The sequence below is a fragment of the Rattus norvegicus genome, chromosome 15, assembly GCF_021556685.1.
Source record: "Rattus norvegicus strain SHRSP/BbbUtx chromosome 15, alternate assembly SHRSP_T2T, whole genome shotgun sequence".
Taxonomy (NCBI): domain Eukaryota; kingdom Metazoa; phylum Chordata; class Mammalia; order Rodentia; family Muridae; genus Rattus; species Rattus norvegicus.
Genome location: NC_141548.1, coordinates 39114861 through 39139935, shown reverse-complemented (window position 1 = coordinate 39139935; position 25075 = coordinate 39114861). Strand labels below are relative to the sequence as shown.

The 25075-nt window shown below is 46.8% G+C and overlaps 1 protein-coding gene and 1 non-coding gene across 2 annotated transcripts; both read left to right on the top strand.

Moving 5' to 3' along the window:
* Positions 1–836: 836 nt before the first annotated feature.
* On the top strand, positions 837–24056 carry Ebpl (EBP like). The gene is given in 4 exon segments (NM_001108381.1): positions 837–1024; positions 15907–15976; positions 22532–22670; positions 23336–24056. Coding segments are annotated over 4 exon segments (621 nt in total). The 5' UTR covers positions 837–853; the 3' UTR covers positions 23577–24056.
* On the top strand, positions 19967–20068 carry LOC148000982 (U6 spliceosomal RNA). Its single transcript, XR_015639247.1, has one exon. It is a non-coding gene; the product is annotated as a U6 spliceosomal RNA (small nuclear RNA).
* Positions 24057–25075: the final 1019 nt, after the last annotated feature.

Below are 25075 nucleotides of genomic sequence, written 5' to 3'. Positions count from 1 at the left end.
CTGGGCGGAGGTTTTTGAACATATGCCAACAATCTTTTCAGCCTTGCTAAGATACACATAACAAAGTTCACCCTCCTAGCCAGACATTTTTAAAGCGCAGAAGTGCTCAGTTTGCTCACACTGCCAGAGCCAACCTGCAGAAATGTCCTCTGTTGCAAAGTTGGAATTAACTCTGTTAAACAACTGCCTTCCCCTTTCCCAGAATCTACCCCATCCCCGAAACCTAGGAATCTAGTGGTTGCTAGGCAAGTGCTATGCCGCTGAAGCATGTTCCCAGAGGAGGCAAACAGCATTTGACTTTTGAGGGTTAAGTATCAGAAATAGAGTCGGTCATCTGCATGGAATTTAAAAGCTTGGAAGAGTGGGGGCAGGGTTCCTGCCTGGAGTTGCTACCCTTAGGAGGTCGAGACAGGTAGTAACATTGAACTTGATCAGCCTGGGCTGTATACTAATTAACATTTTAGCTTGCACTACAAAGACTACTCAAACACGAGACAATGGTTGAGAGGCCGTTAATGACTTTGCTTGGGCCTCCTTGGCAAGACTTGGTAAGCCTCTTTCGAATTTTTTGTTTCAAGATTTACCATCTCCGGACAAAAATCCTCACCGTTTGGACGTCACTTTGTGGCTCAACCTTTTGAACCTCGTTTGACGTCAGACTTACTGTATCTTTTGGAGGCAGCTAAATATGTAAAGCATGAACCTGGTCCAGGAACCATTAGGACCGAAATGTGCTGCTCAGGCAGGGCAATGGGCCGGAAGGCCGGGCCCCTCGGAGGCCCGCCCACGAGAAGCTCCGCCCACGAGCGGATAGCACGCTAGCTCCCGGCTCGATCCGGTGTGCTGTGGAACCATGGGCGAGCGTTGGGCGCTGGGCCCGGCGGCAGGATCCTCGTTGCTGTTGTGCTCAGCGCTACTGGCGGCGGGGTGCACGCTAGGCCTGCGTCTGGGCCGCGGGCGGAGCGCGGTGGAGCGTTGGGTGCTCGCCTGGCTCTGCTACGACTCACTGGTGCACTTCGTGCTGGTAAGTGTCGCAGCGTCGCCGCCTGCCTCGGGCTCCGCCCGAGTGAAGAGGAGTGGGAGCCCCGCGGCCCTGATGTCTCTGGCGCCCAGTAGGCGCAGCCTTAGGCCTTGATGGAGACCCCAGTTCATATGGAGCGCCCTACTCCCCAGGGACTGCCTGGTCTATCAAATGAATTGAGAATCAAACTGAGAATTGCTAGGATTTCTCCTCCTCCTCCCTCTAAACTTGATTTAACCGTTTAGTTCAAACATATCTAGAAATCCATTTCTTGTAGGTTTCCTAATTTTATAGAATATAGGTTTTTAAAATATGTCCATACAATTTTCTGAAATTTTTTGATGTCTGTAACTTCCTTTTCATCCCTAGTTTTATTAATTTGGTTCTTCTGTCTTTTCATTAGTTTGGCAAAGGGTTTGTCAATCTTATTAATCTTTTGTAATAATCTGTCCTATTGATTCTCTTTTGTTATTCTTATTTTATTACTTCCTCCCTTGCTTTAGTATGTCTTGCAGTCTACTGCTTTGAACTTTGGGCTATTCCTGCTTTTCCAAACTCTCGAGGTGCATCATTAAGTTATTTGTTCAGGCTTCCTGACTTTCTTTTTTTAATGTAGGCACTATAATGTGAAGCTATAACCTTCCCTCTTAGGAGTTTTCATTTAATTCTGAGATCTTTTAAAAACTTCCCCTGATTTATTCAACCGCCTGTTCATTATTCAATAATCTGTCGTTCACTCTTCCTTAGTGTATGCATTTCCAGTTTATGTCCTCAAGATACAGGCAAAATGCAACCAGAGTCTTTACCAGGCTACAGCCTGAATGGGCTCTAGCCCAGTTTGCAGTAGAGGTCTTCCTCCCCTCTGGAATCTCATGACCCAGGTTTCTACTGTCTTCATTTCTCTCAGTAACTTTATCTTCCAAACTTTTACCAGACTGTTCTAATTAAACTTTTCTTAGAACATCGTTGAGCTTCTGTAGAGCTTTTCTAGCCCTAAGTTTCAAACCGTTCACATTCTTATAACTCAGTTCCAAAGGCCCAAGAACCTTGTGGTCAGGTTGACCAAGTTTCTGTTTAGTTACTGGTATTATTGCTGCAGTAAGATCCCGAGGAGAGAAAGTTAAGGAAGGGTTCGTTCCGACTGGCTGTTAGGGACTCTATTCCACTGTGGCGGGGAAGGCATGGCAAGAACAGGAGGCAGCCTTTGCGCAGGAGGCTACAGTCAGGAAGTAGAGAGCAGTAGATACGTTCTCTGTATTTAGCCCAGGCCCCAGGGAGGGAGCCACTCAGATGTAGAGAGGGTCTTTTCACTTCAGTTAACCTAGATAGACAATCCCTGACAGGGAAGTGTTTCCATGGTGACCATAGATCCCATCAAATTGACAGCTGATGGTGGAGATTGAACATAACCTGGCCATCAGGTTCACCTGAAAGAAAATGAATAACTCCTTTTTCACTCACTCGCTGGCAGGAGTTGGGGCGGCATGCAGCTGCTATAGCATTGCATATGGGGAGCAGTGGACAGAGTCAGAGTCACTTCTGGCCTTCCCACTGCTGGGTTGTGGGGATCGAACTCAGGCAGAAGGGCCTTTATCCCCAAGCCATCTCGATGGTCCCTCAGCCCACTTTATATCAGTGCAGGGGCACACAGGCAGTTCTGATGTCTGACTCCTCCCGGTTTCTAAAAATATAATCGTAAATACTTTTTTTGACAAGATCTGACCTACTCGACATCTGAACAGTCCACTATCTTAATAAACACACAGTTTAGCCATCATTTACTTCTGAGGATTGCCAGTTAAATGAAAGCCAATGCCAAGCGCTTACACAAAGATGAGATTCCTTATTTCCTAATAGTTAATGCGAAAGTTATTTCCCTCAAAGCCTTTGCTTAAAGAATTAATTTTTAAGCGAACACTTGAGTACACATAATCCCCCAAGGAGCAAAGGCAGTAAAACAGGTACAGGGTGTGTGTGTTACCCCAGCACTTGGGAGCCAGAGGCAGAAAGATGAGAATTCCAAAGCTCTCTTTGACTACATAGTAAATTAAACATTCCAGAAATATGAAAGTATAAAGATTTTCAAAAAATTTATTTGTCCACCACCCAGTTTAAGTTAACTTCTCAAACACAGATACAGTAACATGACACAGGCCTCCATTCATGGTACTTTGAGTCCTGGTCTGATGTAGGGAATTAGTCTCCCCTGACCCCCTTCCAGGTCTAGAGGAAGCCTCCTATAGAGCCTGTGGTTTGCCTGCTCTGTTGTGATGGCCCTGGCTTAGCTTTTCCCACCTAAGGCGTACCTTTCTCCACCAATGGAAGTGACCACTCACATGAACCACTTGAGCGATCCCTTAATCTCTCTGAAACTGAGACACAGCCCTCAGAATCTCATTGGCCCACATTAATGGAGTTTAATCATTTCTGGAATGTTTTAGCTATATATTTTCTGTTAAGTGGGATCTGGTATTTGTTTATTTTTGACACAGGGTCTCATGTTGGCTTTGAATTTACTATGCAGCCAAAGAGAGCTTTGGAATTCTAATCTTTCTGCCTCTGGCTCCCAAGTGCTGGGGTAACATACACACACTGTACCTGTTTTACTGCCTTTGTCCCTTGGGGGATTATGTGTACTCAAGTGTTTGCTTAAAAATCAATTCTTTAAACAAAGGCTTCAAGGGAAATAACTTATTAGTGGACATTTTTTGCTGTTACTGACAATGCTTTGGGCAGAGTCTTTGGACACCAACTCGGGTATTCAAAAATATAGGATATGTTGATACTGCAAAGAAGCCTTGAGGAGGACCGAGTGCCCTCACACTCTTGAGCTGCCTTCATTACCTCCCTAAGCCTCCCAAGTTTGCTCTCTGCCACCAAACTAAGAGCGTGTCTCTGGGACAGAGGTTTAAACCATGCATTCCCAAGGGCAGTTCACCTCAGGTGTCCAACCAGAGTGTTCCAAGTAATCGTGAACATCAACCTGACTAGATTCAGAATTTCCTGGAGGTGTGTAGAGCTCACCTCTGTGTGTATCAGTGAAGGCATCTCTGAAAGGGTTTCCTCGGATAAGGCGGTGCCATCCTAAAGACTAGGGACTGAGGTATTGGGACACAGGAGGAAGCTGGAGTAGAGGCCTTCACAGACACAGTCTCTGCTTCTTGGTTACCTTGCTCTGCTCAGCCACCCCCACCGGAATGCCAAAGAAATCTTCACCCAAGTGTCCCAGTTGTGAAATGTCAGTAATAAATGCTTCCAGTGCTTTGGCACATTGCTTTGTCCTGTCACTGAGAGCAGGGTGGGTGCAGGGTGTCCTGCAGTCTGAGCACAGCCTTCTAGACATGGCCAGAAGACGAGGCAGGAGGGTTATGCCTAGGTGTGGGGAAAATCCAACAGAGGTCAGACAGGGAAGCTACTGATGGTCTAGCTGAGGAGGGAGCTGGGATGGCAGGTAGTAAATGTGACTTATGTAGTGGGAAGGATTTGAGTAAGAGCCCAGTGTGGCTGGTGTTACAGCATTCCCCGTTTGGGACTTTGGCCTTTCCTTCTGGCTTGTAACTCCTATAGCTCTACTGTTTCCTAATGACAGAGCAATCAGGTGAAAACATTTGGGCTTTTTTCTTGTTCCCAAAACAGCTTGGAACAACTTCACAGCAATAAAGGTGAAGATAGGATATTAGGGTTTTACTACTGTGAAGACACATTATGACCAAGAACTCTTATAAAGGTCAACATTTAACTGGGGCTGGCTTACAGGTTCTGAGGTTCAGTCCATTCTCACCAAGGAGGGAGGCTTTGCCAGTGTCCAGGCAGGAGCTAGGAGTTCTACATCTTCATCCAAAGGAAGCCAGGAACAGACTGGTTTGGAGGAGGGTCTCAAAGCCCACTTCCTCCAACAAGGCCACACCCACTCCAACAAGGCCACACCTACTCTAACAAGGCCACACCTCCTAATAGTGCCATTCTCTGGGCTAAACATATTCAAACCACCACAGAGGGTAAAGAGAAATTATAATGATGGGTCCTGAGACCCCAGAAGCCAGGTGTCTCTCTGAACTTCTGCCCTCCTTCCAGAGGCTCCTTTTACTCTTCAAGGCAGGCATTAGAGACTAGAAATTCTCTTCTCCAAGGTGAGTCATAGAAGTGGAATGAACACGCATATCCCTGCCCTTGCCCAGCCTCTCTTGGAGCTGGCCATTATTACTGGTCTGGCCTCTGTCTCAGGAAGAGAGGCAAGGAAGGATCTGTAGACAAGCCTTTCTGGGTGTCTCCAGTGAACTAGAGACTTGGGAGAGCGAGTGACTATTATTCTTGAAGTCCTTAGTCCATCCCCAGGACCCCATAAAAACCAGATGTGATAGTATATGCCTGGGATCCCAGCACTGGGGAGTCAGATGCAGGATGATTGTCACAAGTTCAAGGCCAGAGTGATCTACATAGTGAGTTCTAGGCCAGCCCAAGATAGGTGGGTAGAGACTCTGTTAGTAAGAATGTTCACCATCACAAAGCCTAGAATCATGTGGGAGATGAGCCTCTGGCATGAACGTCTGGAATTGTCCTGATTGTGTCAGTTGATTTGGGAAGATTGATGTGTACTGGTGGACAGGTCTTAATTGTGGGCACGACCTGGGCTGTGTATGTGCTGAGTGTAGGCTTGAGGGTGAGTGTGGGCTTGAGGGTGAGTATGGGGTTGAGGAGTGAGTGTTGGGATAAAGGGTGAGTGTTGGGATAAGGGGTGAGTGTTGGGTTAAGGGGTAAGGGTGTGGTTGAGGGGTGTCTTACGGTTTTACTGCTGTGCACAGACACCATGTCCAAGGCAACTCTTATAAAGGACAACATTTAATTGGAGCCAGTTAACAGGTTCAGAGGCTCAGTCCAGTATCATCAAGCTTGACAGCTTCCAGGCAGGCATGATGCAGGCAGAGCTGAGAGTTCTACATCTTCATCTGAAGGCTGCTAGGAGAATGCTGGCTTCCAGGCAGCTAGGACTGGGGTATTAAAGCCCATGCCCACAGTGACACACCTACTCCAACAAGGCCACACCTCAAATGGTGCCACTCCCTGGGCCAAGCATATTCAAACCATCACAGGGGGTGAGTGTAAGAAACAGCAGAAGGAAAAGCAGGCTGGTGGAGAAAAGAGCAGCTGAGTTGTGGTAGGAGGAGAGGAGTGTGGGAGAGCAAGAAGCAGGTTCAGACAGGAAAGGGCTGAGTCTGGTGCAGTTAGGGAGTGAGATCAGGAAAGGAAGGGAGGGATGAGGAACAGTGCCCCCTAGCAACAGTAGCTGTCTGCTGGCTGGGTGTCAGAACAAGGTCCTTTTACTACCTTGCTAATCTGGGGACTGACTGGGCTGTGGCGTCTTGTCCTTTGATCAGCCTCTGGGGGTTTTGTTGCTAGCATATGTGTTCCTGCAGCGCTCTGTTTAGGCTTGTTCTTAGGGACAGAGGACAGTTGTCTCAGGGAGCCTGGGTTTCATTTGCAGCATGCATGATCCTTCAGGTTTGTCTGTGTGATAGGTGTTAATCTTTTCTAGTTACCAACACCAGCTGTCTCTCACCTTATGCTGCTCGAATGTTAATCTCTGACTCCCGTGCCTGAAATACCTTTCTTTACTCACTGTTAGATCATTGGCTTCCTGGGCTGCCTTTTACTCTGTCTCTCTAGCCTCTGCCTTTCCTGGAGTTTCCTGGAACTGCCACCTTCATCTCGTTTGGTACAAGGACTAGGAAATGACTTGTGGGTACCAGGCTTTGGCTGTGAAGCCCAGCTGCTAGGTTGCCAGGCCTGAGGAGAGCACTCAGTGAGTCTGTCCATTTTGATTGTCTAGATTGGCAGCCCTTTGGCTGCCTGGAGTTCGGTTGTCTCTAACATTATGAACCCTGTCACCTAGAAAGCAATGGTTGTCTGCAGCTGAGTGTCAGAATGCAGTCCTTTATGTGTACAAATGTTGGAAAGGCACTTCAGACGCCAAGAGAATCTTAGTTTCTCCCTCCAAAGTAGCTTACACTTTCTCCTGTAACAGCATGAATGTTTCTGTGTTCACCCTGGCTGCCGTGAAACTTAGACCCACACAGCAGAGGGCGTCTGCAGGGGTGGCTCTCTCGGACCCCTGAGCTGGATTTTCTTCCCCCTTGGACTAAAAATTTCAGATTCATTTAAATGTTTTTGTTGCCATTGACATAAAATCATTTCTTTTCTAAAAAGTCAAGACAGGTTCTCACTGTGCAGTCCTGGCTGACCTAGAACTTGCTATGTAGAGCAGGCTGGCCTTGAACTCACAGGGCCCTGCTGGCCTCTGCCGCCAAGTGCCGGAACTACATGCTTATACCCTTATCCAGCATTTGCTTTTTTTGTTTTGTTTTGATTTTTATAAAAAAGGAATGTGAATTCTTCAGAAGCATTGCTTATGCTGCTGAGTGTGGTAATGTCTGTGGTCTCAGAGCTTGGGAGGCAGAAGCAGGAGAGTCAGGAGTTCAAGTCCATCCTCAGCTCCATAGCAAAGTTGAGGCTACTCTAGGCTACATAAAACCCTGTCTCTGCAAAAACCGACAGGCTAGAAAGATGGGGCCGTAGTTAACAGCACTTGTTGCTCTTATAAAAGACCCAGGTTTGATTCCAAGCACCCGCCTGGCAGCTCACAACCATTTTTAACTCCAGTTTCAAAGGACTTAATGCCATCTTTAGACCATTCTGTACACCAGGCACATGGTATACAGACACACATGCAGGCAAAACACCATGTACATAAAAGATAAAATAATAACTATTTCATTTCATTTCTTCTGGGGCTTATGACTACATATTTCCACCTTCTCAAGCCATCCCTTATATTCCTCCTTACTCCCTTTCAAATTCAAGATTTCTTTTTGCATTAGCAGTTGTTACATGCATATATCTGTGCGCGCACACACATACACACGCACACACACGCACACCTAAATACATTTGCTGTTGTGTATGGTTTCAGGGCTGACCATTTGGTATTAGATAATCAGTTGATATGCTTTCCTCTGGGGAAGATGGTTTCTCTCCCTCCCAGCATTCCTTAGTTGCCTGCGTTTTGTGTAGGGTTGAGATCTTGTGGGCTTTCTCTCATCCACTTTCGCATGCCCTTGATGTATTTCTTCAGCTCATGTTTAGGCAGTCATGTTGGTGAGACTGTAGGTATAGCTTCTGACACACCCAGGAAGCACAGCCTCACATCCAAAATCAATCAACCAGTCAATCAGGCAACCAATAAATAAGCACAGTAACCAAGTAAGCACAATGGAATCCCTGTGGTTTTGCTTCTAGACATGGTGTCTGGCTCTGTGGACTAACTGTGTAGCTCGGGTTAGTTTCAAACTCACATTGCTAGCTGCCATTCTTCTTGCCACCTTCCCCCTCCTACCTGCTGCAGGTTCTCTTTAAACATAGGGTAGGCTGATGTGGTGGCACACACTTTTAGTCCCAGCACTTGGAAGGCAGAGGCAGATGGACCTCAGAGAGTTCAAGGCCAGCCTGGTCTACAGAGTGAGTTACAGGACAGTCAGAGCTGTTATAGTGAGACCCTGTCTTGAATGAATGGATGGATGCATGAATGAATGAACAAAACCCAGGGCTAGTTACTTACCAGTCTTTCACCATTTGAGTAGGCAGGCTCTGGGGGTGAAAGGAAGAATATGAGGTGTGGGTACAACAGATGTACACTTGAATCTCCGTGCTGACCTCTGCCCACTAGGAAGCTACAGGCAGGACGCTCCCACAGCGTTCCTGTAATGAAGAAGGTAAGGGAGGATGGAACCTCCTGTTCTCTCTCATCCATTGTCCTAGCTTGCCTTCTTTTGGCTGTTGCACTCTAACCAAACGCAGAAGGGGAGGAAGGGTTTATTTCACCTTCTATCCCCAGGCCACAGTCCTTCCTGGAGGGAAGTCAGGCAGGAGCTCCAGGTAGCAGTCATATGAAAGGCTGCTTGGCTAGCCCACACACAGGCACATTGGCTAGCTTCCTGATACATCTCTCCACCTGCCGGCAGGATGGTGTCTCCTGCAGTAAGCTGGGCTCTCCCAGGTCATCAGTCCAGACAGTCCCTTAGAGTCATGGCTACAGGTCAGCCTGATCCAGGCAACTCCTCATCTGAAACTCCTTCACTACCGGCTTTGTCATGGAGACAGCTGACGCTAACTAGCACATCCATGAAACGTGGACATAGCTGTTCTCTTCAGAGGGTTGCTGTACACCTAGGAGTGATGGGGCTCACTCTTAAAATCCTAGTGCGTGACTGAGACAGGAGGATTTTGAGATGGAGGCTAGCTCCAGACACAAATTGAAACCCTGCCTCTAACTAACAATAAACGGTTAGAGGATTAAATGCCAGTGATTTCAAGTAGTGTTTCTCAAACCTGACCACGCACATTAGTCGCCCTGGGATTGGCTGAGATGCTTCACTGGTACAAGCTCCCAGATGATTCCCGGCCTAGGGTTCTTGCTGCAAAGACACAGGGTGCCTGGCACTTCCCCAAACCAAAGATTGCAGTCCCCTCTGTCCCTTTGCATTCTGTTCCTGCACCCATAGCCATGAGCCCCTGTCACAGTGAGCTCCGAGGCTTCCCCTCTAGTCCTTAACCAAAGAACGGCTGTCTCAGCAGAAACGAGGATTGTCCCAGCAGGTCAGATATTCTCTCGCCTAAATCCAACACTGGGATAAGCTGGCTGTCCCGGGTGTGACTAGTGTGACTGGCTCCCAGGCTCTGCAGGAGCCATCGCTATGCACTGGTTAATGTCAGGTGACATCGTCTGCTGGGGCAGAGTGGTCACGTCAGTAGAGAGTGGCAGCCAGAGTGAACTTACACAGTCAGTAAAGCCTGGGGGAGGGGCTGCAGCAGCTGCTGCTCCTGTGAGTAGTGGTGCAGGCGGTAGCCAGGACGGGCAAACCCAGTGATTGGGCTGAGACCCGTTGCCCGTGAAGAACTAATGTCACATATGGTCACATGAGGGTCCGCTCTCCCCCCACCTCGGTCTCCACTCCATTCTCAGTGCTACATTGTTTTCTGAGTCTTCATTCAAATACCGTGAAAGCTAAAACTACAAAATGCATTTACATACAAATTAGCCTCATTGCGAGTATGGTTTGTTTTTTTTTTAAATTTCTGTAAAACCATTTTTTTTCCTGCTAAATGTCTCTTTAAGGGTTGAAATGAGTCCACATATCATTTCCTGTTTGTTTTAGTCCCAGAACACAGTCTCTTTGCCAGGCATAATTTTCTAGAAATCTATAAAATGCGTTGTTAAAACCTACAAGTCTGGAATACCTGAGGAGAGAAGGAACTTCATTAGCTTTCTCTGCCATGGCGCATGGTTGATTTTAAGGACACTTTGCTTGCTGCTCAGTTAGACACAATTAGTTCACTCCTGTTTTAACCTTGCAATAGGAAATGTCCCACTTTCTAGAACCTTCATTTCTTTTTTTAAATAAGCAAACTTGGAATACAGACTTGGAAGCCTTCTGCAGACCTCATTAGATAGCAGGGAAACCTTGCCCAGCTTACGCCATCTGCAGTCAGACAGCAGCATGAACATCTCCATGGCCATTCACCACGAAGGCATGCACAGGGGTAGAGGAAGCCATGGGTGAATGTGTATTACTGACATGGCTGTGTCAAGGACTCTAGGCCTCAGACCCACGGGAATGGCAAAGCCTCCCTGGGTCAGGCTCAGGGAGCTAGCACCGCCTCCCTGTGGTCTGTGTGTGAATGCTGACAGCATGTACAGAAAGCATCATACTCCATATGTGTGTCTGTGTGTCTGTCCTTTCTTCATTCCCTCATCGCCCATTCAAGCTTACAGGAGTAAGCAGGGTGGGATGCTGAGGGCTTAGGTAATACGTTTTGGCTTGGTTTCTGCTTTCCCCCCTTTGGGAGTTTCATACACTCTAAGAATCTTCTTTCCCCAACTCCTCCTCCCATATCCTCCAGCCCTCACCCATACCGCCCCAACTTGATGTTCTTTCTCTCTGGTTTCAGAGATGATAATTCATTCATATCACCTTTTCTTTCGGTAGAGTGCATAGCACCGTCTAGCACTATGGACAACAGCCATTGGGCGAAGCTTCCAGTCGAGCACCAGCTAGATTTCTCCATGTTCTATGCCATAACTATGTGATATCCCCATGTTCTATGCCATAACTATATGGTATCCCCATGTTCTGTGCCATAACTATGTGGTATCCCCATGTTCTATGCCATAACTATATGGCATCTCCATGTTCTGTGCCATAACTATGTGGTATCTCCATGTTCTGTGCCATGACTATGTGGTATCTCCATGTTCTGTGCCATGACTGTGTGGTAGCCCCGCACAGGCTTTACTGTAAGGCTGTGGATTGAAGCCTTCAGCTCTGGCAATGGCCTGTAGAGTTCGCTGATTTTCTGTGGGTCCCCTCTGTCAGTGACTCAAAAAGATGCCCAGCCTATTACTGGGATTTTTCTTTACTTGGTAGCATCTGATGTCTAGTTGGGGCGTTGTCCTTGTCCATTAGATGTTGACTCTGGTTACATTTCTTTTCTATAGCTGTCTGTTTTAAGGAGCCTCTACAGTAGTAGCTTTTCACTGGACTGTTCGTTACTGCTACCATATGTAAGAATATGTGCCGTGGCTCTTATATGGAAGTCTGAGGACAACTTTGTGGCCTTGGTTCTCGTGTCATTTCTCTGTGGGTTCTGGGGATCAGACAGGTCACCTGGCTTGTTCAGGAAGTTCCTGGACCTGATTAGTCATTTTGTCAGACTAATTTTTGAGACAGGGTCTCATTATGTAGCTCAGGCTGGCCTGGAGTTGGAGATTCTCCTGCCTCAGCCTCATGGGTACTGAGACTAATGGTGTGTGCGTGTGCCACCACCACACCCACCTATGTTTTGTAGGTTTTTTAAATTTATTTTATGTATATGGGTGCTTTTTTCTGCATGCATACCTGCACACCAAAAGAGGGCATCAGGTCCCATTACAGATGGTTGTGAGCCACCATGTGGTTGCTGGGAATTGAACTCAGGACCTCTGGAAGAGCAGCTAGTACTCTTAACCGCTGAGCATCTCCTCAGGCCTTATTTTTAGTATGTTAGCATCTTAGGGTTTTACTGCTGTGAACGACACCATGACCAAGGCAACTCTTATAAGGAGAACATTTCATTGGGGCTGAATTACAGGTTCAGAGGTTCAGTCCGTTATCATCACGGCAGGAAGCATGGCAGTGTCCAGGCAGGTGTGGCACTGGAGATGCTGAGAGTCCTATATCTTGTTCAGAAGGCAGGCAGGAGGAAACTGTACTTCAGGCAGCTAGGAGGAGGGTCTCAAAGCCCACCCCCAAGTGACACACTTACTCCAACAAGGTCACACCTACTCTAACAGGGCCACACGCCTAATAGTGCCGCTCCCTCAGCCAAGCATATGCCACAGCTAGCTGTCCCATCGGAGGTACTCTAGAATCTCAATGTAGTTTGGACTGGTGAAGGTTCTGGAGACTTTTCACATGCTTATGGCCCTTTGTACTTTCTTTGAGAACTGTTCACATCACTTGTCCACTTCCCGATTGATTCACTGACTTGTTCTTTTGGTGTTAAAATTGTGGTTAATCTTCGTTTCTTTTTTTAGTTCTTCATAGACTCAGGATATTAATCTGTGAGGGTGGATATGGACCATAGGTTATGGTGAAAGACTTCTGAAGCTAGTAACTGTCTTTGTTGGCTGTGAAAATGTTCACGTAAAAAACCTTCATGCTTCAGAGCATAAAATAACTTAAAACTAAAAAACCGAACAGTTCATTAACACAAAGTGTTAGAGCACTCTTGGTTCAGCATCCCACAGGAATTAGAAGTGGGGCCACTGGTCTCATTCTGGGACCGGATTCTGCCTCCTGTGTCCTGCTGAGCTAGTGGTTGGACAGAGTGTGCGTGCATTAGTGTAGTTGCTGCACGGACCTGGGTTTAGTCATTTGTGTTTCTCCCAAGTTCTTTTATGGTCAGAGCAGGCCAGGCTCAAGTCACAGAACCTTCCAGAGATCCTGTCTGGAAGAGGAAGCATCTATCGCAAGTTCTTGGATCATCGTGGGATATGGAATCCCTGGTAGGACCCCTTGACAGCTCTCAGGAGAGTATTGCTGTAAAAAGACCAGGCCTGGTTTGAGATGCGCTTCTTTCTCCACATGCTCTCCACTGTTCTCCATCCACCAGAGGCCGAGCCATCTAGACTCTCGACCACTGAGTAACTTTTTCTTTCCTCCGAAATTAGCCCTTCTCTGATGTGCTGCTGTGGTGATGAAAAGCTGGCTAATGAGCTGGGAGCCAGGCGTGTGGTAGCAGGGAAGGGTCGCAAGTCCTCAGCCTTGCTATTCAGTTTCAAGACATTCAGTGCACGATCACTGCTTAGGAAGACTTTAATGCTATCGGGTGTAAAGAAAATAGTTGTTTAAAAGAGCACCTTGGCTCCTGGCTCACTCTGGCTTCCTACCTCACCACGTGATCTCCCTACTTCATGCGTGCCCCCACCAGAAAGCCAACCTCTGGGCTGAGCTGTAGCCAAGAGCTGTGCCAGAGCCAAGTGGTGCTCGTGGATCTCCAGAACTGATGGTGATCTAGTAAACCTCCCGTATACAGTACCCGGCTTACTTTGTTATGGGAACAGAAAGCTGACTAAGGACCAAGCAGTGATATGTGTATTTTTAAAGTTTTACATTCTTAACAAAAAGTTGAAATGATTCAAAGATGGGCATCAGATAGAATCTCGGTGAAGAAGAATTCCAGATGGTTGGCCAGCATATGCAGAGAGGCCCAGCATTACCAGTCATTAAGGAATTACAAGTCAAACCCCACAGATCCCACCTCAAACCCACAAAATTACTATTCCAAAACAACAGATGTCACCTAGCAGGTAGAGGAATTGCTGGTCAAAGCAGCCACCTCCCGTATTTCCCTTGGCCTCAGTGGCAACTTGGAGAGATGACAGTGTGTTATCCCAATGTGGGTGTAGATGTTGATGTAGTCTGCTAATCTTCAGTTATTCAAGATAAGATCTTCTGTATCCCAGGGTAGCCTAAAAGGCTCGGCTGACCCCAAAAAGAGTCATGCCTCACAGGTTGAGAACCACAGCCCTAATATATTCATTACCTCATTCAGCTAGTCTAGTAACCAGAGGCCTCTCAGGTGTGTGTGTGTGTGTGTGTGTGTGTGTGTGTGTGTGTGTGTGTGTGTGTGTGTGTCTGGTGAGGGGTGTCTGGCCTGTAATTCACAGTATAGCCCACACTGACATTGAAGTTGTGTACAAGTATTTGTCACCATGCCTGGCCTAAATCTCCTGTGAAGAAAATGCGTTTTGGATGGACTTGGACAAAGCATACTTACTAATTAGGTGACCCAGAAAAAATGTCAAGAAAAACAAGCATGAACCAGCTTCCTTCCAAGCCTGTGTTAACAGACATTAGAGTGGAAAAAGAGTTGAAGGACCCTCAAGAGATAGCATGAACGTCAGAGAGAGAGAGTCACTGTGGGATGAACACAGGCCTCTGTCCTGGCTCACATACAAAGCAAACTATCGCAGACTGATCTAGAGCCACTCAGGTAGGGAGGGACCTTCCCCTTGTAACTTCACCACTCAGTGCCACACAGGGAAGACCCTAGATTAGTAAAGAAAAACCATCTGTGGCCCACTGCAGGGGACACTACCACTACAGGCACAGTAGGAATGGCTCTTCCGGTTTTAGAATCCACTGACAGAAAACAGAGAAGGCAAACAAGCTTACAGAGCCAGGATGAGAATGTAATCTGTCTGCATTGTCGTCCATGTTAGCAAGCAACTGTCGGAAGCTGGAACGAGAGTATGGGAGCATGAGGAACGGGCTCTTAGACGAAGCCTCCACTACACGGATGAATGGGTGGGCAGACGCTTTCAGTCCATGACTGAAGTCACACATTTGGTTAATTAATGGAAGAATGCTATACCTATGTCTAATAAATGATTTTTTTCAACAACTGGCATCATAAAATCAGAGACGTATTCTTAAATAGGAAAAAATTAAGTGAGGTTTCTGCACAAGAAGAGCTTCATTGCTGTATGAAATAGAGGAAGCCCAGCTTTACTGCTGGGAGAGCTGGGGTGGGGTCTGCATGAGTAGAAATGTCCAGGGCGCACAGTGTGAAGGTGCGTGCACCTCCAGAGTGAGGAGACGCGGTACCACAGAGGGCAGAGGGGATGCCGAGAGCTTAAATGTCTTATGAGGAAAAGCTATTGACCTGCAGTAAAAACTGGTCAAGGGAACCACCATCACATCAGATATACCAGTCGTTTTAGCTGTTTGATTTCTGGAAAGGGTAGAGAAATGCTTCCATAATGAGGGTGTACTGACATAACTGCAGACATGTTATCGTTAAATGTCAGAAGAAAGCCCGTACGTGTTTAAAGTCTCCCGAAATTTGCCCTTCGCAGCACAGGAAGGCCCTCAACTCTGCCATAGATGTTTGCTGGCTACGTTTGTTTTATTTTTAAGGTTAAAAGAATAAACTGCTGTGAGATTCTTGTCCAAGATTTAAGATTTTTAGAGTAACCTAGAACTGAGTTTTTTCCTATATAACAGTCAAGCACTCTCCTTACGTGAATTTTCGACTCGGTTTTCCTATGTAAGAACACATCACTGATGTTACAATGCCAGTCATTAAAAAGTACATTTATTATGAGGCTTGGCATGTTCTTTCACAATCTGGGTAACCTCCAGGGGTGATGTGGTCCTCCAGGCCACTGGTCAAAGTGTGGACAGTTTACCGAGGGGAGGAGGGCTGCTGTCATGCACTGCCATGTGTCTGCTGTGCCACCCTGTGGTGGCGAGACTAAACAGAGCCTGTCTCCCTTTTCTTCTCTCTAGGAAGGCGCTTTTGTCTACTTGTCTATAGTAGGAAATGTTGCAGATTCCCAAGGCTTGATTGCATCTTTATGTAAGTAATTAAAAACATTTGCATTTGAAATGTCTGAGGAGATTAATGGCAAGAGTGGCTGTCAATTAACTGAATGTCTACATCTCATATTGTATGATTCCATGTGCACGGCCTGTCCAGAAGAGGTGACTCTTTAGAGGCGGGTAACAAATTAGAGGTTGCTTGGGGCTGGGGAAGACAGTGGGACAGCGGATGACTGCTCATGGGTGTGGCTTTCTCTTTTGAGATGTCCTCAGTTAGATTGTGTCTATTCAAATCTGTGAATGTTCTAAAATTGGGATTGTACGCCATGTGAATTACATCTCAGCAAAGCTATATATTAATGTGTGTACAGCTGGGTGTGGCTCAGGGGCGAACTACTTGCCTGACATGTGGGAGCCTTTGTGCAACACTGTAAAACACACAAACAAAAAAGCATCGAAAGGCCTACAGTATTTAAACTGGGTGTTTCCCTATATATTTTTATATAAATTTACTTTTAAAAATTGTGTTCTTTATTTTAAAAATATTATTTTTTTAATTATTTTATTCATACATTGAGGGTCTGTGCATGTGGGCAGTGTCCGCAGAGGCTCTGCTGGAGTTGGATCACATGCAGTTGTGAGCTGCCCAGCGTGGATGCTGGTAGCTGAACTCAGGTCTGAAGAAAGCTCCTACGATGTTGACTGCTGAGCTCCTTCTCCAGCCCACAATTTACTTTTGATTATATGTCTATACCTGTTTTCTTCTAGATAACCCTCCAAGTTCTTTCTGCCCTGTAGAGCTATCAAGTAGTTTCCCCATTTTCTTAACACTCAATGTAAATCGACCGACTAACATTGACTTCCTAGAATGTTCTATACTGATCAATACGGTTAAGTCGGTGAGCCAGACGCCAGCATCTCTGTTACCCGCCTTCAGGTCTGGCGTCTGCAGTTCTGCACTGTGTACTGTGTGTCTTTCTTTTTCCTTATTATTTTACTCTGCTTTTATTTTATCTTCATTTATTTATTGAGTGTCTACACGTGTGGTGTTTGCAAGTATATGTGTGTGTTTTATGCTTTTGTTTTATTTCTTTTATGACTTTAGTTTGTATTTATTTTCTGTGTGTGCGCATGCATGCGTGTGTGTGTGTGTGTGCATGCCCGTGAAGGAAGGACAGAGAACAGGTTTTGGGAGTTGGTTCTCTTCTTCCACCATTTGGTCCCCTGGAATCAGACTCAGGTTGCCAGACTTGGTGACAGGCGCCCTTACCAGCTGAGCCATCTCACCAGACTTAATTTATTATTTTATTTTATTATCTTATCTTTTAGTACTGAGGGTGGAGCTAGGACCTTGTGTGTGTTGCTAAGCATGTACAGTGTTCCTGATTGTGTGTGTTGCTAAGCATGTACTGTGTCCCTTGCCATGTCACCCAGCCCCGTTCTATTTTCATCCTGCCCTGGAATCACATGCTCACACCAAGGCCTGTGTGGACACTCTTACTCACTGTTAGCCTTAGGAAATGTCCAAAGAATCGAACTGTCTCAGTTCAGTATTACTTCCGAAAACACAATGTGTCGCCTTTGATCCCTCCAAGCCTGTGCTCTATAGCTCCCAGACTTGTGGGGAATGTCTGTATAGAGCTTCGGTTCAGGTTGGCTGGAAAGTCTTGAGGCTCGAGGACGCAGACTGAACCACTCCTTTTCATGTGTGTTCTATGGTTTCTCTTTGTCAGAAGCCATGCTGTAGCTCTCACCCTGGTTACCCTGCTTTGGGCATCAACGAAAGGGCACAGCCAGGTGTGGCTCAAGTCCATGAAAAGATGATGATTGACAGGACCTTTCTATGTCACCGCCTTTAGGTGAACTGCCCTTCATCTTGAAAGCAAATGCTCAAGAGATCCTGCTTCTCCAGAGGCTGGCCGTCCTGGATGGTGGACCATGCCGGCAGCAGAGGCGGGGCTGTGAAAGCCTCCTTCTGCCATGGCCTCGCCTCCTTTGCCTCTGAACCTCTGCCTCCTGCAGCTTGAGTCACAGAATAAATGGAACTGAACATCTTACCATGCTTTAACCCTTGGTTGCTCAGGGGTAGCAGGCTGGGCAGTAGGTAGAGTTCAGCAGCAAAGGTCACACCCAAGGGTCACATACCAGGTGTGTACAGCGGGGCCTCAGGCCATCTGTCTACCCTCTTCGCCATCCCTACACACTCTTCAGCTTTCCCCACTCACCTCTCATCTGTTTCCTGGCCTGGGACCTTTGCATCTGTTCTGCTTTGGGGCACCCGTTCTTTACCCAGTCACCCCCTGGGATATAAGGCTGAACTCAGGATTCAGTATTTCGTTTGTCAGCAAGCCTGGTGGCACACACCTTTAATCACAGCACTTGGGAGAGTAAGGCAGGAGGATTGCTAGTTGGAGGTCAGTTTGGGCTACACAATAACACTATCTCAAAAAACACAAAGGGCTGGTGTGTAGCTCGCCCAGTGAGGACTTGCCTAGCAAGCAGAAGGCAGGAGGTTTGGTCCCCAGATCAAACCACAACAATGGCAGGCAAAACAGTAAGTAAATTTTAGAATCATATGCCTTGGCATGCAATAAACCTGGAGGGCACCCCAATATTTCCATAGAGAAGGGTTACTAGCCATCAGTCCTCTTGATGATGGAGACCCGATTCTGCTTGTTCCTGTGGAGTGGGCCATAGAGTTGTCAGGTGAATCCATCACATTTTCTTAGGGGATCAGCCTCACCCCATCCTGTTCCTACCAAGCCCACCAGTAAGGCCCTGGGGTTCACTGTCTTCCTGGCTGAGCCCTCAGAGGTCCCTGCTTAGTGCAGTGGCCTCTTCCCTGATCTGGGAGTGGATGTCACAGCGGCAGGTTCCGAGTCAGGCACCTTCCTGGCAGCAGGGTGAAGAGGGTGAAGAATCATTAGGGCACCTTCCTGGGTCTCATTTTTTAATCTAAGGACCACTTTTGCTCTTCCTAGTGTGAGCCACTTTCAGACAGACCTTATGGCTTAGCAACTACATTTTCAAAGGCCCAGCAGAGACAGCCCCCATGTGTTCAAAAAATGCTTGTTAGATAAGGGGCTGGCCCAATGCCTCAGTGATTAAGGGTACTGGCTGCTCTTGAAGAGGATCTGGGTCAATTCCTAGCATAGATGGTGGCTCACAACCATCTATAACTCCAGTCCTATGGGATCTGTACTATCTTCTGGCCTCTGCCAGGCACCAGGCATGCACAGGACACAAACACACACATGCAAGCAAAACACCCATACACATAAATAATCATTGAAAGGAATGAGTAGAGATGGTGGTTTGGGGGTTTCTATTTTTTTTTTTTAAGATTTATTTATTACATATAATGTACACTGTGGCTGTTTTCAGACACACCAGAAGAGGGCATCGGATCCCATTACAGATGGTTGTGAGCCACCATGTGGTTGCTGGGACTTGAACTCAGGACCTCTGGAAGAACAGTCAGTGCTCTTAACCACTGAGCCATCTCTCCAGCCCCGGGTTTCTGTTTTTAATGTCTAAACATTCACTGACCTCTTCCTTCCTAAAGCATTGACATTTTATGTAAATGATTCTTCTAGATTTTGGATTCCTCAATTGGTTTATTTTACCTCCTGGTTATACATTTATATTTAGGGATGTTTTTCTTTTCAATACTGCCTTGCTTCCCAGTTACTACAGTTATTTCTGAACATGCAGATGGCTTGCCAAAATCTAATGTTGTGTATAGTCTTACACAGAGACTCTTCACCTGTGTGGCCTCTCCTTCAAGACAGCCTTTCTTGTAAGACCTGAGTCACTTGTCTCAAGGCATCCTGTCTCTGGCCACTGTGAGATGAGAGCTTCTACTGCTCTGACCAATCAGACATCAGAGCTCATTTCTAACCAGTTACACCTTCTCAGTGTAACACGTGGACAAGCTTGAAGGGGGAGGGGTAGACATATCCACCCTTTTACTTTCAGCATTTGAGATCGGCTCGTACGACTTTTACCAGTTAAAAATTAATCAGGTGTTCAATTTGGCTGCACATACACTAAAATTGGAACCATACAGAGATTGGGCTAGCCTCTGTTCAAAGATCACATGCAAATTCATGAAGCGTTCCATAAAAGTTAACAAAATAATCATGGGTCGGAGGGATGGCTTGTGACTAAGGGCACTCGCTTTTCCTAGAGAGGAACTGAGTTCATTTCCCAGCAATCATACTGGACAGTTCACAATCACCTATGACCCACTTCCAGGACACTGAGCACCCTCTTTTGGGCACACACACACACACACACACACACACACACACACACACACACGTTCTCTCTCTTCCCCCAACTCCCACTCCGATAAATCTTTTAGAAATAGTGGAATAGAAATAGCCTCTGAAGTGGACAGCCCTCTCTCAAGCTGGCGAAGGACTTCCTGACTCACCGCAATGTTCTGATCCCGGGTCTGGAAAGATCCTTGGGTGAGCTGTTTTCCGGTGATTACCTGGGGTGCAGGGAGGGGGGCGTCTGCTGCTGCTGAACACTGTGTCCAATTTGGGTTCACTCAGAAGTCCAGGCTGCATCGCCCTAGACCTTCAGTTGTCTCCAGTTAGCAAATATGTGGGCGCTTCCAGCAGGCAAAGGCAGGGATAGCTCGAGTTCAAGGCCAGCCTCGGTGATAGGGTGATGCGGCAGGCAAAACCTTCTCTCTGATAAAACAGAGGAAACATTCAAAATCACAAAATGTCGTGGGGTTGTTTTGTTTTTGTTCTTGAGCCAGGGTCTCAAAGAGATCTGCCTGCCTCTGCCTCCTGAGTGCTGGGATTAAAGGTGTGTGCCACTATGCCCAGCCACAAAAATGTTTTGTTTTAAAGGAATTGTTTTTATGGGCATGAATGTTTTTCCCGAATGTATGTGTGCGTACCACATGCATGCCTGTTACCCACAGAAGCCAGAAGAGGGCATCAGATCACCTAGAATTGGAGTTAAGGGGGTTATGTGCTGTGGTTGTCAGTGCCGGGGACTGAACCTGGGTCTTCTGCAATGGTAGCAAGTGCCCTTAGCCACTGAGCCACCTCTCTAGTCCCACAAAATGTGTGTTTAAGGAATGTGTCCTTAGTAATTTCCCATATCTAAACTATACTTAGAGACTTTTTATTGAAGGAAGAATAATGCATCAGCAAGGTCATTAATTTGTAAGATTAAAGTTATATATGTGTGAGTATGTATGTGCGAGTGTATGTGAGTGTGCATTTGTGCACGTGTGTATGTATGTGAGTGTGCATGTGTGCACATGTGTTGTGTGTGTGTGTGTGTGTGTGTGTGTGTATGTAAAGGACAACCTCAGTACCAGAATGACATGCGCCTCCTGTCACTCGAGGTCTTTCACTGGCTCACGGTTAGGCTATCACAGTCAGGCCAGCAGCTTCCGTGCCTCCTGCTCCCATCTTTCCAGGGCCGAGACTGCAGGTGTGGCCTCTGCCTGACATTTTGGTGTGAGTGATGGAGCTTGAACTCGGGTCCTCATGCTAGCAAGGCCAGCATGGTGCCACCTGAGTTACCTCCCCAGGCTCTAGAACAATCATTAGTAGATATTGTGCTTGCAAAATTTGACTCTGTTGAACTAAATTTTAATCCTTGAGCTTACAGCAAAGAGTGACAAGGTAGAGTGCACAACATGATGTGCTTGGGAACCATATTCTACAAGCAGGACAGCTGTTCTGTCTTCTGTCAGCGGGTGAGGGGCGCAGAAGTCCCAGGCTTCCCTGGCTTTGTGGAGATTGTAGAGTGGCTATCCCCAAGCCTGGCCTACAAAGACGTACTAGTCATATAGACTGAGGGGCTGGAATGGAGGACCCAGAAACATGCCATGCCACTCTGCAGCTCCCAGATGTTGGGTACAGTAATGGGAACACACCTAGGGAGAAAGAAGGCGGCCTTTTCCACAGCAGTGCGGGGAGCACTGGATAACCACGTGAGGAAGGGTAGACTAACCCTCTCGCCTTGTATAAATGCCAACTCCATGGAGTTGGAGTTACTTAAGTCCTGAAATGCTAAACTGCTAGAAAGAATTGTAGGGAAAACATCTCAAGATAAAGACACAGGCGAGGGGTTTCTGAACAGACATCCAATAACACAAGAAATAATAGCAAGAATTGGCAAATGGGATGGTGTGAGATTTAAATATTTCTACTGTGAGAGAATGAGGAGAGCACAGAGGGAAAGATAATCTTTACTAACCACACTTCCAGCACAGATTTCTAACTAGAATTGATAAAGAACTCAAAAAAGTAAGTATCAGAACCCAAGCAATCAATAAATAGGCAATCAATAAATGGGCAAACAGCACATCTCCGTAAATCTAGATGAAAAGCCATATATTACATAGACAGAAAGTTGCTACTTAGAGGAGGAAAGAGAGCAGCAGAGCGGGGGTGGGGGTGGGGCAGAGAGGGTGATGGGGCGGTGAGGGTGAACACAGCACACTCGTGCTCGTTTGAAACTGTTGTAATATAGCCCATTAGTCTGCACACTGCCTAAAAACTTAACAAGAAACACTTGCCAGTTGAGAGACTAAGCACGGGTATTCTGTCCCTAGGGAAAGAATATGGCAAGGCTGACGCAAGATGGCTGTATTTTGATCCAACCATTGTGTCTTTGGAAATCCTGACTGTTGTCTTGGATGGGTTCCTGGCATTGGTCCTCATTTACGCCATAGTCAAGGAGAAGTATTACAGGTGAGTCCACTCCCATCCAGCAAGAAGGAGGGGACATTAGCTGCCCAAGTGACACCTGGACACAGTTGCAAGCACATTTATCTATAAGACAAAGCTTTCCGTGAGACTCTGAGACAAGATGTAAAGCTTTACCGTGAAGTCTCACATAGGAAAGAGTGCTCCCAGCTTTTAAGACCTTTTCCCCACCACTTTTCAGCTGATTAGCAGTAACAATTAACTTTTCTCCATTCTTTTAACGTTATTTTGACTCCATGACTACAATTGTAGACACATTACAAATTTACATGTGTGTTGTCTCAAACGTTGGCTGTGAGCCGGGTACAGGAAATGGAGACTTTACTGGTGTCTTTCATTTACTCTCCACCTGCCTTTTGAGGAAGGATTGTTGTCACAGATGAAACTGACTAGTGACAAGATTCGTACCGTCTCTTTGAGGGTCAGAGGTGACCTCACTAGGTCCTCCTGAGAACACTCCTGAGATAGGGCAGTTGCTTCCCCACGGAGAGATAGCATCTTCCCTATCCAGGCTGACATGGCCCATCGAAGAAGCACCGCACCGGAGCCCACCGACGTCTGTTGTAGAGCCTGTTGGTGCCGCTCTAAAGGAAAGATGCTGACTCAGAGTGTCAGGCTGTGTCTGTTCATGTCACGTCTTCTCCCCACAGGCATTTCGTACAGATTACCCTGTGCGTGTGTGAACTCTATGGCTGCTGGATGACCTTCTTCCCTGAGTGGCTTGTTGGAAGCCCCAACCTCAACACCAACAGCTGGCTCTACCTTTGGATCTATTTGGTGTTCTTCAACGGCCTGTGGGTTCTGATCCCAGGCCTGCTGCTGTGGCAGTCATGGGTAGAACTGAAGAAGAGAGGTCACCAAGAGGCCAGCTTGGCGAGGAAGCATAAGTGAAGTCTCACAACAGGCCATTCTGATGTTCTGCTTCCTGAGTCAGAACTGACCAGACATTCCGATCTGTTTCTTTTTTACAGTGTTTTGACGCAGCCATTATAGATGGGTGGGGAGGTGGCAGACTTGGCTGTTTGTTTTGGTTCTTTGATTAAATGACAACATAAAGAGAGAAGTTGGGGTGTGGTTCAGTAGTGTTGTACTTGCCTAGCACTCACGAGGTCCTCAGTTAGACCCTTAACACTGCTAGGGGGTGCTGAGTAAGCTTCCACTTGTAACAGGATCATATTCAATCAGACCCCCAGTCATGGCTAGCAGAATCGTCATGCCATGTTAATAAGTATCATAGGATACTGTAAGGAGTGGTGTAATTTTTATTACAAAACAAAACCCCCTTTTTGCTCCAGCTTTTTCTTCTCATGGTCTCTTTGGGTTTGTTATGTAAACCTAGAAGTAAAAGGAATTTGTTCTGTTTTATACTCATATTGTTTCAAATGTGTGTACCCAACAGAGAACAATAGTGATATCTGAAAAGTAGTGGCATCCACGTGTACTTGGGAAGCTGAGGCCAGTTGGGCTTGCAATATCCATTCAAAAGAAAGAAACAAAGAGAAAAAGAAAGGAGAGAGAATCAAAGTGTCAGGGTGAACTATGGCAGCACACAGAAAACAAAAATAGGTAAATCTTAACAGTACAACTCTAGAATAAATTCCAGAAGATTTCATGCAGTGCAGTCTGTGCTCTAGCCATCTGAGCGACTGAGGAGGGGAGCACGAGCTCGTGTTGTCTGTGCCCTGTACCAAGCTGGGGCAGGACCGTGCTGTGTTTCAGACCCTGGTTCCAGGAAGGGACTTCCATGGCTCCCTTAGAGGTGGGAGAGGGCACTCACAATACTTAACCCATCCTTCTTCTCAGGAGAGCCCCCCACACCTGAATCCATGCCTGCTTCGTGGTGGTGGGCACTGAAGCCCTGGCAGCTCGCTCTGTGCCCCGCTCTCTCGCTAGTCTGGCTGCTGGTCCACTTTGGCTCTCCCCTCCATCTCTTATTCTTCTTCAGTCATTTTGTTAAAAGTAGGAAAGCCAGTGTCTCCTGCATCCCAGGCGAGCGCTCCACCACTTGATCCCTCATGGTTCTTGGTTTTGAGACAGGGTCTCAATGTGAAGCCAAGACTAGTCTCAAACCCACAATTCTCCTACCTCTTCCTTCCAAGCGTGGAGATTACAGGTGTGTGCCCAAACTGCAGTCCTACATTTGGGTCGTGACCGTGTTGTTCATCAGTCGGTGTGGCTAAGCGGGGTGGAGGTGGCCTTAGGTGGGGCCTGAGAGGAAGTGGATGCACTGGATGTGCTCTTGAAGGGATGTCAAGCCCTGCCTGCCCCTTCGTTCTCTGACTTTCCAGCCGCCATGAAGTAAAACATAATTTTTTTTGAGACAATCTAACTCAGTGGCCCAGGCTGGCCTGAAACAAACTGTAGCCCAGGCTGGCCTGAAACAAACTATA